This window comes from Pogoniulus pusillus, chromosome 17 (assembly GCF_015220805.1).
Source record: "Pogoniulus pusillus isolate bPogPus1 chromosome 17, bPogPus1.pri, whole genome shotgun sequence".
Lineage (NCBI taxonomy): Eukaryota > Metazoa > Chordata > Aves > Piciformes > Lybiidae > Pogoniulus > Pogoniulus pusillus.
In genome coordinates, this window is record NC_087280.1 from 7,905,165 (window position 1) to 7,922,332 (window position 17,168).

A 17,168-nucleotide genomic window follows, 5' to 3' on the forward strand; every position below is an offset into this window, starting at 1 on the left:
TTCTAGGAGATAGTGCAAATTTAGGAATTGCAAGCACTTGCACACCTGAAAGCTGGTCTTATTTTCTTCACAATTTACAGCTAGACCTAGTGGAAACCTTGTCCTGCCAAGTAACAGAAATGGCTAGAATTATGGAGTGAAATTAAGAGGGAAAGTAGATTGCATTTGTGTGGAAAAATATTTGGTTGATGATTAACTGGCAGTAGATAGAATTATTTTTGATGGGGCATTCATAGTTAGAATTAATGTTACTAGGTCACCTAGAGAAGGAAACAGTTATGAACTCTGGGAAGGTAGATAAAATAGTGTAGTTGATCTCTCCCTTTTGCAACCTGTGAGTCACTTAAATTACTTTCTTAACTTGGCAAGGAAAAATCAGTATGCATTTCACTTGTTTTCTTGTGCAGACTCGGACTTTAGCTGGGTAATGGATAATTTTTGAAAGGAGAGGAGGAGGGGCCTAGTGTCAGGAATCTCTGGATATGTGGTGTTTATGAGATGCTCTGGAATACTTCATCTTTCTCCTGTAGCTACCTGTCATTCCTTGGCTATATCCTGCGGCTATGGTAGAACTCATTACTGGCTACAAAGTAAGTTGGAATTCACAGGACCAAAGGATGAGAAGTGACCTGTGAGTCCTGTAGTTCAACTCCTTTGCCCTTTAGCTGTTCCCGGCAGAGGATGGGGATAGGCCTCTGTGGTGCCGGGATCTCCTCAGGCAACCCATTCCCGTGCTTTGTTTACCTTTCCACTAAATAGTTTTCATACCACCTAATTTGGATCACCGCTGATTAAATTTAAATGCACTCTTACTTGTGTGCTAGCTGTAGAGACGTGGAGAAGTTTGCTGCAAAGACAAAATGATCAGCTCTTTCTATGTATTTATGTAAACTGTTTGGAAGACTCCTTATTGCCTCTTGTTTTTTCCATTCCTTAAACTAAGCAGCACCAGTTTATTCTGTCTCTCATCTTAGGCTTCACTGATTATGTCATTAGTCACCGTGTCATCTTCTCTAAAGATTTGTTGTGGCCCCAGTCTCACAAAGTAAGAAAACAGAGGCCTCAATTGGAAATAAAAGTGCATAACCTGATTTTTGACTGAAAATTCCAGTCTCTCAATGCTGTGATCTTATGGCTGAGTAGTATTGATGATTTTGTACATCAGGGTAAAACTTTATATTGTTTATTTTTTATGAGTTTTATTACATTCTTACTTAACTAGCTAGATTAAACCTTTTTTTGTGCTGTGTCTGGAACTCTTTTGCTGTGAAGATTAAGGTGTGCAAAATTACTTTATATTGCCTTCAGTCTTTTGAAGTATTATTTTATCTGAAACAATTCTTGCTGCGATGAAATTTGGCTGCCAGCAAGTTCTCTTTGCAAGAGGTCAACACTTGTGACTATTATATCAGTTTCTGTTTCTGCATAGTGAAATATTTCTTACATCAGTGTTGAGTTGCTTGTTGACTGAAAAATTTTGGTTGTTGCTTGGATGAGTGTCTTTGGCTTTTAAAACAATAGTGTGCTGAACCATCACAAAAATTGTATAGACAAGCGAAGCCTGATTTGTCTGATAAAAAAGGGCTTTTAGTTTTATAAGTAAATTTTACTGAAAACCAGGGTCAGACCATAAGAGTGTCTCTGTGTGTAACTGTTATTTTATATTTGTGTTTGAGCTGCATTGATGTGTAGTGTCAGTATAAGCAGTGAATATTCACTTTAAAAATCACAAACTGAAAGACAGCTTTAGTTGGTCAAGTTGTGAGCCAGTGGTTTTCCATTATTGGCTATGAAAGTAAATGTAACAGCCAGAAAGCAAGATCTTGTTGCATGCTCTTAGTAATTTTGACATTGTGCTGTGTTAGGTTGCACAGGCAGTTGCATTTGTAAGGCCAATGCCAAATGGGGTACCAAGAGAAAAAAAATACTTTAAATACAGAGACATCTGCTCCTGTTTTCAAATAACTTTGGAGAAATGGGTAGCATATCACACTAATGCAGATGCTTTTTATTATTTACAAGTTGTAATTAAATGCATTTTTTCCTGTCTTTGGTGATGAAAACAACCTCAGAGGGGGAAAATGTTTCAGATTATCCAGACCACAACTGGGTATTGCACAGCAGCACCACAAACCTTCTGCTGGCTTGGCTTTTCATATTGTAATGGTGTATACAACCCCTGCTTGCAAACCACATTCCACCAAAGCCTACCATGTTTATAGCTAGCTGATCAGTAATGTGTGCACACTGGCTTACATGGTTTGCAGCTCAGTTAGTGACTGCAAGTTATCTATGACTAGAGGCAAAGTGTCTAGATGGTAATCTTTTGCTTTTATGCAATAATGTTTGAGGCAAAATTCTTAATGAAACCTATATGTTTGGGAGGCCATCCTTTGAAGGGGGGAAAAGTGACAGACAAGGCTCTTTCCAAAGCTCGTTTTGAGATAGCAACACACTTGAATAGGTCTGGAGAGGTATGGCAAGCATTTATTTGTGGACAGTGCCTTTTTTGTCTCCTAATTGAATTGATATGTGTGTGTTCTTGTTGGTACAAAGGTTATTCAGAATATAAATAAACTGTTAAAGGATGCTCATTTAAAAGAATGTTCTGCATATTAATAATTGTGAGAATCAGACACTGGAAACCTGCTTTGAAAACTTGTGATTCAGCCAGCTGGCCAAGGGAAGTAACAGGAAGGTTATGCATTTAATGCAAATGGATCTAATTTCTGTGTGAGAAAGCTGAGCAGTCTGCCCAGTGCATAGCACTGACTGTATCTAGCACCAGGAGTAGGTCCACAGAGAGGTGGAGATAGGTATTTGTAACTTTGAGGCTGTGCTGATACCTTGCCAACCATAAGGTAAGGATATGTAAATATTTGATCATAGCTTGAGGGGTTAACTCTCCCTACCCTCCCTAATCCTTTCTTGCTTCCTTCAAGAGAAACTCTCTTAGAGGTTCTCATTTGTCCCACTTTCCATAAGCTGCTCAACAGTGAGTGCAGGCTAAGTAACACTGAACACTCAAGACCAACAATTTGCCCTGTCTTTATTGAATTTGGTGAGGACTTCAGTGACTGAAGAATTGGACAGGTCATCTTGAATAGCTCCTTTGCTTAGAGCATTAATACAAGGGACAGGGTTGAAAATGGTAATATAAGAATTAAATATAGTGGTACAATAGTGAGCTGTTAGGGCTTCCTCTGTCATTAGTTTCACTTGTGAATGGCGTCAGAAAAGGTGGTAGTGCTCTCCTCGTATTACACTGTGGCTTCATGTTCCTAAGTAAGTCTTTTGTGTCTACAGGTCCCTCAGAGGATAGAAGACCAAAGGGATGCACCTGAGGATAAGGGTTCAGGAATCCCAGGCATGTGGGGAAGTTGGGGCCCCTGGTCTGCCTGCTCTCGGAGCTGCAGTGGGGGTGTGATGGAGCAAACACGGCCCTGTCTTCCAGCCTATTACCGTGAGAGGGGATACCGCAGGGCAGGGCAGCAGTACCCGGCCTCTGAAAGAGCTCCTGCTCATCAGAATTCCCACCACCATGAGGACTCGCTGGCTCCTTATCCAGGCCATGTCATTTCTGCCATCCGTACATCTGTGCCCCTGCACAGGAATGAAGAGCAGCTTTGGGCTGGCCTCCGGTCCTCGGCGTTTTCAGAAGGCCACAATAACAGCCACCTGAGCAGAGCAGCGCTGAGGGGCAGCAGGCATTCTCAGACCCAGAGGCAGAATGCCAAGCCAGAAAAGAGGTATGTGTCTATGCACACGTTTGATTCTTGCTATGAATGATGGATCTTAAAAGACGTTTTATGATTAAAGTTGATATTTTTGAATACTTCAAGCACAGCTCTTTAAGATGAAGAGTGATTTTACAATGTTGTCCATCTTCTGTGGAAGGGTACCCTCCCTGCTGACGAGTTATGTGCTAATATCCAAAGACAGCTATAATTATTCTACAGTTGTGATATTCAGAATATTTTATTTCCCTTTAAGATTTGTTTCTTACGATTTTTCAGAGTTATTTTTTGTTATCTGCTGCACTCTCATTTGGTGTTTCTGTCTTCATAATACTGAAAATCAGAACAATTAACAGCTCTATGATTGGTTTCTTAACTTCAGTAGCCATTCTGATGGTAATTGGTTGAAAAAAAGATTAACTGAACACTTTTCATAAAGAATGGCAACTGTTCACTTTTTGCTACTCAAAACGCAGTTTGTTACATATTTTTCAGAGAGTTTCTGTTGATCTGTTTTTTTCTTTCCTATTTTGATTTTTCTCTTAGCAAAATTTCCTTTTTAATGAAACTTAAAAATTGGTTGTTTAACATGTAGACTATTTTAGACACCATATATATATTTATATACATTTCATAATATTAGCCATTCAGCCTTTAAGGGTGAGTGGAACTTTGCTGTTACAAATAATTCAAATTAATTTGCCAATCTCTGAAGAAACACTTTCGCTTCTCTTTTTAGATGTCATTCCATCATAAGTTTTCATATATGTATGAAAAGAAAATAGATGTGTTTCCAGTTTGGAAACTTGGGAGATCTGGCATAGAAATCCCATGAGAAAATAACTGCAACTCCAGAAACTTCTATGCTGTCTATCCTCACAATTATGTATCCCAGCAGTTCTCTGATTCTTAGCCTCTTAGCCCTCCTCTGGGAGATGTATGAAGAACTTTTTTTCGGTACTTAAAGAAACCAAAACGAACCAAACAAAAAAGAAACCCAAAGCCAAAACCCCAAACCCCTTCTTCATATCAGCTGCTTCTTTAAGATTCTTAGGTGAAGCAGTCAGCTGTAATTCCCTTTTTGAAGACATCTTGCTGATCCAAACAAAACCAGAATGTTACATTGAGGCAATATTCCAGCCTGACTGGAATAGGACAGTAGGGCTCTGTGCCTCAGCCCCTGCAAGAAACTGTCTCCACCCTTTTAGGTGGAGGCATTCTTGAAAACAGAGATTAACTTGTTAACCAACTGTTGTCTCAGTGAAGCTTAAATTTTGAGAGAAAGGACCAGCTGTTGAGATGTTGAACTTCCTAGGTGTTGGCCATTTTCTTTAATCACTGCTTTGTCTTTCTTTCAAATACGTACAAATGGATAGCCTAGAGCGATTGAGCATAAGTTCAGTATTGCTCTGATGATCTTTCAAAAACCCAGAGAAAGCCAGAGACAGGCTTTGGAGCAGTGTTAACATGACTGCATTGAGGCAGAAGTCGTATTTTCTTTTTTGTGTTTTCCTACTTCAGTCATTTATTACAATGCACTTCTGTTCTCAGCAGTGCAGCGTAACAGATACAGGTTGTAGTACATAGCTGAGTTATTACTAAGATTAGAAGCGTGGCCTTGGACCGTCATTGAAAGCTTTATTGCTCCGGCCCCTTGGCACCCTTGGACTCCAAGGGAAATCCCAGCTGGCCTAGCCTCTGCCATGGATGTGTTGCCAGGCTGCTGGCACAGCTGGGTTTCCATCGCCACAGGCTATCCCTTGCTGCTGTGGTGGCCTCTGCGGGCCAGAGGAGCCTGGAACGGTTTGAAAGGATCACTGCAGTTATGGCTGGAACATAAGAGGACAGTGAGCACAAGGTAATATTGACTGTGTGTAGAAGGAAAGCTGTGTTAATTTCTAATAAATGTCTCACCACTGGAATCACAGAAACATGCAGATTGGAAAAGACCCTCAGGATCAACCTATTAAAACAATCATAATTTTCATGTGTGGTGAAGGCCTTTGCTTTTGAAAATTCTTGTGCTTTTCTAAGCACAGTGCAAATGTCTGTACCACAGCTGATTTTTTCCACCCCCACACACACTGCCCCTTGGCAAAAGACTGTGGATTCAAGGTCAGCATTGTAATCTTATTTGCGTAATAAGTTATTTCCATCATGTTAGGAGGGTCCCTGGTGGCTTTAAAGCTCATTGTATTGCATAACTGAAAGATTCTTTGGTGGTGACTGTAAAAACTGAATGAGAACTAAAAACATTATTTGAAAATGAAACTATTAGAATGACAAACCTAATAGATTTCCTTCATTTACAGAATCTAGAGTGCAAACCTTTAGAAAGATTACTGGGTTTGTTGGATACATGGAAAACAGATTTCAAAATACAAGTTACTCTAGACATGATTTTGATACTGTAGAACAGTGTTCACTACATGAGAGAGATTGCAAACTGGTGTCAGGCTATTAAAACAAATGAGTCATATGTGTTTTCACAGTAATGTACGGTCAGTGGAATGACAATAGGTGAATGGACATTTGTGACTGAGATAAGCTCACATTCGATATCAAGGTAAGATGAAATTGGAAGGCTTCCAAGGCAAATACATTTTGACAGCAATAGCAGTCCTTTGAAGCAGCCAGATAGGTTTGTATCATTTAGCAACAAGTGGAAAAGTTCTCTGCTTGCTTCCAGGCAGTTTCTTTAGGAAAATTACAAGTCTAAATTTATATAACATACTTTTTGACATGCCATGCCTGTGAAGAAGATATTCACTTCAGCTTCTGGAAGTTAGTTCAGTGAGGCTTTACAAGACAGGGCTGTACATGGAGCTCAGGGAGAGGGAGATTGAGTTACCTACAATAGAAGCCAAACTTAAAATCATTTAATTGCTCCTCTTTTTGTCATAGTGCTGTAAGTGCAATTCTTGCATAATTGTGGTGTGATAGGAAATCATAATCAGTTGCTGGAATGAGGATGGAAACACAAAAAGAGAGATGATGATTCTCTGGGTTGTTTGCTGGAAGAGTTGAGCTCCCATTAGCACAGCCATGTTTTTTATTTCACCTAGATAAAAATGCATGGAGCATACCATGCAATAAGAATAAATGAGAATGAGAAGATAGTAGAAAAAATGCCAAAGCATCTAGACAGGCACATAAGGGAAAGCAATAAAAGCATGTCAAAGGATAACATGATTTAAGAGAGAAAACACATCTTGAAAGGATATATCATTTGTTTTATTTCTTCCTAAAGGTTTCATTTCAGTTCTCATTTTTTATGGCAGTAAAGACAAAACCTCCATTTTACCCAGATGTGCTGAGTGTTAGGATGCTTACAATTGCCACTTTTGCTTTCTCTACAAGTGGACTTCAGTGGTGGAGCGGCAAAGCTTCTGTGTCCACTTCTATAATCGTGACATCTGCTATGTATATGGTTCTTAGGAGCAGAAGACAAAATTACATTTATCACCAGAATAATGAAATAAGTAAATAAGGCTTGCATAAATAGTGCACATTTAAAGAAATACGTTAATAAGGAAAGGGTTTCCCCATAGTGCCTTTTGTATTTGGAAGAGGAATGAGAGGAAAGATTTGCATTGAGGAAATAATCCAAAAATTATCAGCTTCTCACGTGGCTATGTCTGTGATCTTTTGCTGACAGCAGTTGATGTGAAAGTCTGCTATGCTGCTTTGTACTCTGGATAGGGTCAGTTTGCATTTTTAGGCTTATGAGCAATGGAAAGGAAGAGTGTATCGGTTAATGTCAAAACAGAATTTGCTTTCTGGAAATATTTGTTTTGCCCTCCTCACAGATGGTTTGACCAGGGAAAAGCTGATCGCTCAGATGGCAGGTCCACAACTGACCTTTAAAGGGACAATTTGGTTGTTATTTCCTTAACCAATTTAAGCATCTTTGGTCACATGTTCTGATATAGTTTTTGAGACTTGTTCTGGTCAGTTCCAGTTTGTAGAGGTGGACAAATGTGTGACAGATGGACCATAACATTCAAGAAAGTACTCTTTTCTCAAGTTCTGAGGCTTCATATTTATTGGCATGTGTTTGCTTAATACTTAGAATGGAACCTAGCTCATGCTCATGGCTCCATTATTTCTCTAATAAAGGGAAAATATGATACATTTTACCCCAAATCTAACATTATTATAAAAGCTTACTGGGGGGGTTGTGTGTGTGCAGGAGGAAGACAGGGGAAGGAGCTGATCATTTTCTGAGGATAAAATTTCCAGAAAAATCTTAAGAGCAGCAGTAGCTGCTTAGTAGCACCTAGGAGGATTTAAAGCCATATTAGTCAGTTGTTTATTTTCCTTCTGAATAAAATTCCAAACAGGTTCTAATAGCAATAAAGATCATGTGAGCTATTTCCTGGGAAAATAAATAGCTAGCTGGGGTGGCCTCAGGTTGACATAGTGCTGTCTCACTTCTCATCTGGTTATTAATCCCCCTGATATGCTTTTGGTGTTGCTTATTATTGCCCAGTTGGTATCAGTTTTTATTATGCTCCTGTGACTGTGCTTTGAACACTATTACCAAAATTAAAAACCTTAATATGATACTATAATTGCAAGATACCCAAGAAGCTTTCTTAATCTTACTGCTGGATATTTCAACCCTTTCTGAAGTGGGTTGACTGAAGTTGGAGAGGGGAAGTGAGAACACTGCTAGCATTCAGTCATATTTGAGAGAGGGCATCTTATCAGCGAATTATTGCCCAGTCAGTAAGGGCCAGAAACATAACAAAGCTGCCATCACAGGCATAATGCATCTCAGCAGAGTTATGGGATTGCTTCCATTGAATTTCTGCTGTTTTAGCAGCCAACTGCATGGTTTCCAGGCTTCCATTATTCAATCAAACCTTAAAGATGACGCTAAGGGAAAAACTTGTAGTCTTGTAATTAAATTTCTTGAGATTAGAGGTGTTAGCCAAGTCATAGAAAAAAAGAACTGTAGTATTGAGGTTCAAATTCTGAAATCCTACACCAGTGTTGGAAGTGACATGAATGAGGATCTGTACCACTTGCTGGGAGATCAGCAAAAGCTAGGATAGCAATTTATTTTACTGGGTGTATTGCAGCTGTGCTAAGCCGGAGTATTGGTGGTGGCTGCTGAGGATGTTTAATTTAAGATCTTCCACATGTATCACTCTTATGTTAATCTAATTAATTAAAACTATTCTCCCGAGGCAGTTTACTTAATGACTTTACTAGTTAATTTGACTCTGACAGAAAAATTGCCTTTTTTTCTCATCTAATATGGTTTAAAAAATTAGAGAAGAATCACCTCTATTCCATTTTTCTACAGAAGATGCACTTTTCAGATCTAGTTGGTCACTCTGAGTCTTCTAGCAGTTTTTAGGTCAAATATGCTGACAATAGTTTTAATATTCAGATGCATGTATGATAGATGTGAAGTAGTGAATGTCCACAAACTGTGGTGTGGTTACCAAAGCTACCAGAAATGTAACCCAAACTAGTTAGTTCCAATGTTTTAGTTCTCTTAATGTAAAACAATAAAACAAAGCAAATGCCTACACTGATTTAATTGCAAAGAGTCTTGCTGGTTAAGTGTTGTTAATACACTATACTGTGATACTATACAGTGACAAAACAAGTTTGTGATGATGGCTTTGCTTTGCAATGTGTGATACTTTCAGACAGGGTGGTTAAACTGTTGTGACCAAATATCTGACAAACTGCTCTCTGCTCTAAGGCTGTTTTCTAGGTCAGTGAGCAGATAGGCATACATTTCATAATATAAAACAGAGTCAAAGGGCTCTCTTCTTTCATTCATGTTTAAGTAATTTCCTCCAGATTGATTTAGAGCTGGTGAAAAGCAAGTATGTGGAACGCAAAGCTGCACAGGCCTATGGTACAGTACTGCAAGTGATACAGAGTGGTTTTTGATGTGAGTCAACTAGTGTGTGGAGAGCTCTTCCTTCTGAGTAGATGGAGGTATATTTCCAGAACCAGTAAATCATTCATTTTTGATAAAAGTTAATCTTGTAAAAGAATCTATTAAAATACTGAGAGGTATAAAGTTGATAGCAGTTGTGGCCAGGCTAAGACAGTTGATTTTGTGACTTACGAAAAGGGGAGCAAAAATATGCAGAATGAAGAGTCTTTGTAAAGTAAATCTTGTTAGCTGCGTGCCTAAGAATATATAAAACATCCAAGATAATTAAAAGCAGTAGGAGGGCTGGCAAGTAAATAATCAAATAGGCCAGTGTTGGTTCTGAATTAAGGGGGAAGTGCTAGAGATTCAGAATGTATATCTGACATTATTATAAGGATATGACTTTAGAAGTAATGAAAATAATAAAGTGCATTAAAAATATATATACCTGTACTTATCCTGTTAGCAGAAACTTACATAAGTAGGTCTTGTTTTCGCTATTTCAAGTGGTGTGTCTGTAAAGACTTCTTGGTCTCCCTTCATTTTTTAAATTTATTACATTTTAACTATTAGGGTATTATTTCTATAACTTCATTGCTGACACTAGTAGCTAGTGAGGCACTTTTAGTTCTTCAAAAACACAATCAAGGCAATTCTAACTATTGAATACTTGAGCTGCACATTAGTAGTCCTTTCAGGGTAGTGTCCTTTCAGGGCTGTCAGTTACAGTAATTGAATGATGCTAAGTAGGTATTTTGATGTGATCTAAACTGCAATGCAAAACCATAAATCAGTACAATTTAGAAGAGGCTTTGTTTGGGAAATAAAGCTATATATCATAGTTGTGCTCTTTCTTCTGTCTTTTCTCCCGCTCTCACACATAGAACATGATGACAGATCACTGTTAAGTTCAGCTTCTGTAGATGCTAGCTGTGGATTGATTGTTGTGTTGATAGGAATAAAATACAGCCAGCAGCACTTCAGAGATTAGATTATAGGCAACTGCTCAATTCCCAAGTGAGAGGAATATGCTAGAACCTGAAGAATGAATGCTTGAGGCCTGGACACCCAGGGCAGTATCAGGCTACATATAAAATTAGACCAGACTCACTCGTGAGATGAGTTTCCTTAGCATATGGAAAGACTTCTCTGCTAATTCCAATACAGGTTCCTGATAGAGCAAGCCTCTGAAGATTTTGGAAAAAAGCTTCAAACTTGACCAGATTCTCAGCAAAGTTACAGTGCTGAGCACTGGTTTCACATCTATCCGAAATGCTCAATGGCAAGATTCTGTTTTCTTTTGTTACAGTGGTTGTTGTGGCTGGGCATACAGGGAAGAAGACTCTCATCCTTTGCTTGAGGAATAATTTCTGCCAACAGACAAGATTAAATGGTGGAGAAAAATAATCCTAAAGCCTGCAATTCTTGCACAGTTTTTACTCCTCGTCCCTGGTGACACTGGTGGCTGAATGCTGTTAGCTTCCCAGAACATTGCATTACTCCTTGAGAAACACAGTGAAAGACTTTGAGTTGAAAATGAGGGAAATGAGTAGTTTTGTTTGGGTTCATTCTAAGAAAACACTCCAACAGTAGGACAAAGTGTTTTCTGGGGTATCATAGGTCACTAGTTCTAATAATGTTCATACTTGAAGTTTTTAATTTACAAGAGATGAAGTATTTAGATACTAGGAGATAAGTTAAATGAAATGCTGAAAAATTAATGGAATATATTCTTTATTCTGTCTGACACCAGAAAATAAGGAAAATGAGTTATGCTTCAGCTGACAGTGAGCCAGGGAAGCCTCTCTTTGGAGAGCAATAGGAGAAATGTTAGGAGAAAGGAAGTGATGCCAAAAAAGTTAAAAATTAAAAAGGTATGTTGGAGATCGGCTTTGTGAAGAGCACTTAAGAAAACAGGTGGAGGCCCAGGAAACCTGTTATCTTACTTGTGTGTTTTAAAGATGATGCATATCCTTGGTTCAAAGAGGTTTCCTTTTCAATATAAACAGCCAGCCTACCAGCTCTGAAAGCACTTCAGTCTTGGTGAAGCTCAAGAATACTTGAGGTTCAAAGCATTGTTTTTAGCTAGACTCTCTGAGGCAGTGATAATGCATTATTTGCTGACCAGGACACACGTATGCTTGTGGCTAAAATTAGAAGAAGATACTACAATAAAACTCCTTTTGGTCACTCAGAATGTGCTGTGAGGGGGCAGTTTCACTATTCCAAAGTGACTTATCCTCAGTGTGAGGGAAATTGTTAATAATTAGACCAGTCAGAACACTAACTAAAAATAGTGATTTTTAAATGATTGCTACAATCCTTGTGCTAGTAGAACAAAATCTGATTTTTATACTTGTCTGGGCAAATGTGGTTTTGAATTCAATAATATGTTTAGGTTGGCTTAAGTTTAAAGGGATTCATCATTTTTGTTATCAAAGTGCTAAATAGATTTGTCTGAACAATCAGGGAGGTGTGTGTGTTTATGATAATTATGCCCAAAGAAAGAAGATGGCTAGATCTACATTGAACAGCTGTTATGCCTCTGCTTGAGATGAACGTAATAGATCAGAGATGTCTAGAGGCTATGGTCTGACATGAAACACTTAATGCAGATAGTTGCTTTTCAACAGGTATTTTTCTGTTAAGCAGTAATTTGCCTCAGATGATAACTCTGTTCTTGGTGGCATTTTTCCTAAATGCAGCCGTGTTAGGAATTGTGCTGTTGAGAGTAATGTAGGCCTCTGTTCTGCTGCCAGACTCTTCTAATTATTTTTACTCATATTGGAGAACCAAGGACTTGTAAAGTCAGAATCTACCTTGCTTGGTTGACAGAGTTGTCTAAAACTTGCATCTAAAACTCAGATCTTGCTTAATTTGGATTTACAGAGTTTATCTGAGAGCTGTTGACTGTGGTTCACAACAGTCAGCTCCATTCCTGTAACAATACCTCCTAGAACATCCTATCCAAATGGTCTTAACCATTGCTGTATTGTGAAGGATGACTCTTGGTTTGTCTATGTAAAGTCTAACACTGCAAAAGCTCACTTTTAGCTTAGGTCTGGCTAAGTAGGCACGAGGCCTAGGAATGTGCTGTTACTTGCTAATTATTTTTTCCTCGTTTATCTGTTGCGTTAAGTGAGAGTGCATCCAAATTCCAACCTGGTTCATAGTTTGCATTAAAGAAAAAAAAATCCCCAAAAGGAGGAGCTTCCAAGCTGCGCCGTGGCGAGGAGTGTGTGCTGTGGTTTGTAATTAATGTAGGTAATCATAATGGCAGGTAAGAAAAAGTCCTGCTGGCAACTGAACACTCTGCACAAGCCATTAGAGTTTGACCTTCTTCCATTTCATAGCAGCAGATCAAAGTTGGGTTGGTTTATCATACAGCAGTGTCAGCAGGGTTAGTTTAATTCTGAGTATTAATTTAATGGCAGATTTTGTCTGATTCTCTTTCCCCTTTCCTTTCTTTGATTCCACTTTCGGCATTGTTTTCTTATTATTTTTGGACCTACATAAGTTGCCCTCCCTCATTGCTGCAAGATATCATAAATTCTGCCTGATACTTACCAAGAATTATAAAAGTTAATTACCACTAAGCGGTTTTTACAAGTTTCTTTATTATATTGCAACAAAATGCACTCCTAATTTATGATGGTGTTGCCAAGTGTGTGTGATTGAAAGATGCTTTAAGGCAAAACAGTGTTCACAATAGTTTCAGCCCATGCAGTAGTGGTTTAAATAAGTGAGTGAACACTGACAATTAAGTTCGTGTGTTAAAGCTGTTTCCAGAAGTCTGTATGTTAGAGGTTTCCTTTTCAGGGGAACTGTGTTTGCATGAAAGTTCTAGGTCATAAGTACTGCACAACCTAAGCAAACTGAAACTTGTATTCAGTGTTGCACAGCAATGTCTTGGCTTATTCTGTCCCCAGCTGTTATGGGGGAAGAAGCAAAGAAGAGAACTTATCCTTGATGAGCCTTGATGCAGCCACAAGCATGTGCTGGAAACAAAAGCAACCAGAAATCATCTTTCATTTCTTCATCATGGGGACTCCAGCAGTATTTCCAAGCTAAAATATAGGAAGAGCAGCCAAGATGAGACAGGAAGTAAGAAAGTGTTGGTTTTGCTCTCACTTCCATTGTTGTATCTTTGTTTGTCGTGAGCAACTATTTTGCACAAAAAATTTCTGGCTTCCCTCAAACCCAAATTATTCTGCTTTTTGCAAATAATTTGTTGAGATTCCTGCAGCTTTTGGACACTTGAAGCCTTCAACCACGCGTCTTCCAGATACTAGACAGTCTATGTTTGGGACTACTATATGCCTATTTGATAATTTTTTCCAGGATGAAATTTCCATGTCACCATCTCTTGCACATCCTTCAGTTCTTTTTAGTTCCAACTGACAACCCTAAGATGGAGATCAGTCTCATTTTTGACCTTTTGCATGACCTCTCCTAACTTGTCAGGCAGCAGTTCCTCCAAGTGGGTCAGACGATGCATCTCTTCTCTGGAAAAGTCTAGTGCTCGTTGCTGCAAAGGATGCAACATTCAGAAGACCAGGACAGAGGCATATTCCTGTTCCAACTGTCTGCATATAGCTTATCACTCAGTTTCTGTCAGCTTTCTCCTTCTATTGAAAATGCAAGCAACCTGTCTGTAGATTGAAAAGGCTAACATCAGTAGGCCTGCCACCCTCTGTCCACCCTTGTGTACACCGCCCCATGCAACCTGTGCTCCCTGCAATGAAGCAGTGACTTTCTCCATGCCATGGGTTGTTGTCAATGTTCGTATCTCAGACACTTTAGGTTGGGCATGGTCAGGTTGAGAAGAAAACTGCCTGTAAGAATCTTGAGAGACTGAAGCAAGTGAAAATAAGGAGTGTATCTCTTTTCCAAGATGAACCAATTTGCTCCAAAACCGAAGATGCTTCATGAGAACCGATACCAAAGTGTTTTCAGAGTGCTATATATGACTATAAATCTACAGAAAGTTTTCTTTTACTCTTGCTCAGAAGTGAAGAGATATATTAAAAATAGCAGCAACATAGGAGGAATCAGTTTATTTGCCCATTAAAAACCCCAAAAGCACAACAAACAAACACTGTGATTTATATCAAGTTGGGTTCAGTCTCAGTTTCGGAAACAATTCCCATTCCTAATTTCTCTTTATTGTCTCTCCTGTCCACTTACAGAAAGCCTTTTCCCCTCCCTTAACACCAAAATCCATTATATTACTTTTTTTTCTATTGTAACTACAGAAACCCTACCTCAACAATGACCACCTTGGTCAGAACACATAAACAGGTATAAACATCTCGTGAGTCCTGGTTGCTTATCTGCCAGGGTAAATCAACACTCTTGTTCACACTTCCTTGAACCAGAAAGATTGATTAAAACCTCCATGTGGCCATAAGCTAGAATGTTAAATGACTTTAAAGGTTCTTGTGTGAAAAGAGTCTTGGGAGATTATAAGACTTGTGAAGAAAATGTGCACAAGGAAAACCAAACCCAACAAAAAGTCTCTTTGATCTGGTGGCTGGCTGACATCTGTAACACTTCTGTTTCTAGAAAAAATGTATGTCAATTTATAACCTCCAGTTTTCACTGCAGTTCATGTCTATTTTATATATATGCTAAAAATAGAAATACATTTTATGGACAGAAAGAAAATTGCCTTCTCTTAATGGTGTCTCCTTTCCTGGCCTGTAAAGGTTACCCAAAACAGCCATATTCACACATTGCTCTGAACTGCAAGAAACTTTCTTGCCAGCTTATATCCCTCAGCCTGCACATTAGAAATCAAGACCTGCTGCATGCTGTGGTGTAAAGGATGACAAGAAAAGCAATGAGCCTATTGCTTTCAGATAAAACTTGACTGTTATGGCCCAAGCGTAGTTAGACGAATTTTGTGACTTTTCACTTTTAATATGGAGCTGAGTTTTTAAACTGAGCCCACTGTGTTGCTCTGAGCGTGCTGAGAACAAAACTACCCTCCAGGGAGTACCAACTCTTTGAAAATGCTGGTATATGTGTAATACAGCCCAAAACACAGGGTCTCCTCAGTAGGTAAGAAGAGATCCTTGTGCGAGAGAGCAGACCTGCAACTTCCGTGCTTAGTGCTGGGGCTGTCAAGGTCTTGTGTAGTGTTTTCTTTACGTACAGTGAAAGGTGGGATTTTATCCGGTGAGCGAACTGCCGTATTGTGATGTGTAAGTTAATTGTTTTGCTAAGCTACAGGTTGTATGTCTAAAAAAAGAGTAAGGCTGCTGGCCAAAGAAGAGAAAATAAACTGTATATAGCATCATAAGAATATTTTCCTGCATTTGCCACCTTTTCCAGAGGTCTTTCAGTAATATTTTGGTGTTCTTTATCCTTTTTTCTTTTTCTGTTTTTGTTTCTTAAGTAGCAAATGAGGCAGAACTACAGGAGACTTTTAAATGGATACAAAATGTTTAATGGTCTTTGCCATACTGAATTCAAATTTTCTTCTGTCATTACTCCAATCCACAGTAGGGATTTCCTGCTGTAAGGTATCTCAGGCTCCTCAGAGATACAGTTACTAATTTTAGGAATATTCAACTTCAATTTCTGAATTTCCATTTTAAAGGAGAGTACTGAAGATTATCAACAACTACCTCCCCCCAAAAATGCCACTTTATGCCATACCTAACTATTTGCTTTTGCTAGTCAACACTAAGCAATGTCCTGTGGGAGTCTTGGCCAGCAAGTGCCAGTAGACTTCTTCAGAGATTCCCAATACACCAAGCGAGACTACTGTGTATATTTTTGGTGAGAATAGATTGAAATTTCCAGTTACTTGTTGCTTTGCAGTGAATAGCTTTGACAAATAACAAGTCATATAAGTATCAACTGCTTCTTCACTTAGGAATTAAGTAATTGTTTTCTCGCTCTTTCTCTGGTTTTAGAAGCAGAAACAGAAATCCTATTGGTCCAGGAAAATATGGATATGGGAAAGTGCCATACATTTTACCTTTACAAACTGATACTGGTCAGCAGCCACAGAAACTTCGGAGGCAGCGACAGTCGTCAAGGACCCATGTATTTCATCAGAGTCCAAGTCTCATGAACGCTTACAACCAGGCAGCTAATCCTTCACTTCAACATGGGAATCTTTATCAAGAAGAAACTGGGCCTCAGGTTGGCCATCAAGTGCTGGGATCCTCAGTTTATCAGTCATCTTCGTTTCCTGTATCTCAAAGCCTGTTTCAAAGCAGTGACTCAAACCATCATGGATCTGTGTCACACCAGGCAGTTCAGCATCAGCCCCAGCCTCAAAGAGCTGCAGCAATTGTGTGCATTGGCACCTACAAGCAATATAAACTCTGCAACACAAATGTAAGTCCTCTACTTAACTTGTTGGGCAGGTGTTTGTTTTAACTAGCACATTAAGTGTTTGCATAGTCAAGAAGTTAAGTTGTATTTTAATCATTTAATGAAACTTTTTATGACTGTATTTTAAAGTGTCTTGGGGAATACTGAGAGTAGATGTGTCATCTATTTACCTAACA

General features: G+C 38.9%; 1 protein-coding gene across 5 annotated transcripts in view; it reads left to right on the top strand.

Moving 5' to 3' along the window:
- The window catches only part of THSD4 (thrombospondin type 1 domain containing 4), a 243,986-nt gene that overhangs the window by 31,575 nt on the left and 195,243 nt on the right, over positions 1-17,168 (top strand). For all 5 annotated transcript variants that reach the window (XR_010305346.1, XM_064157494.1, XM_064157493.1 and 2 more), the window contains exons 4-5: positions 3,307-3,749; positions 16,566-16,995. Coding sequence is in view for 4 of the 5 variants with exons in the window: in XM_064157494.1 (XP_064013564.1) it covers positions 3,307-3,749; positions 16,566-16,995 (873 nt within the window). In the remaining variant the exon portion in view is untranslated. The remainder of the gene's footprint in view (positions 1-3,306; positions 3,750-16,565; positions 16,996-17,168) is intronic.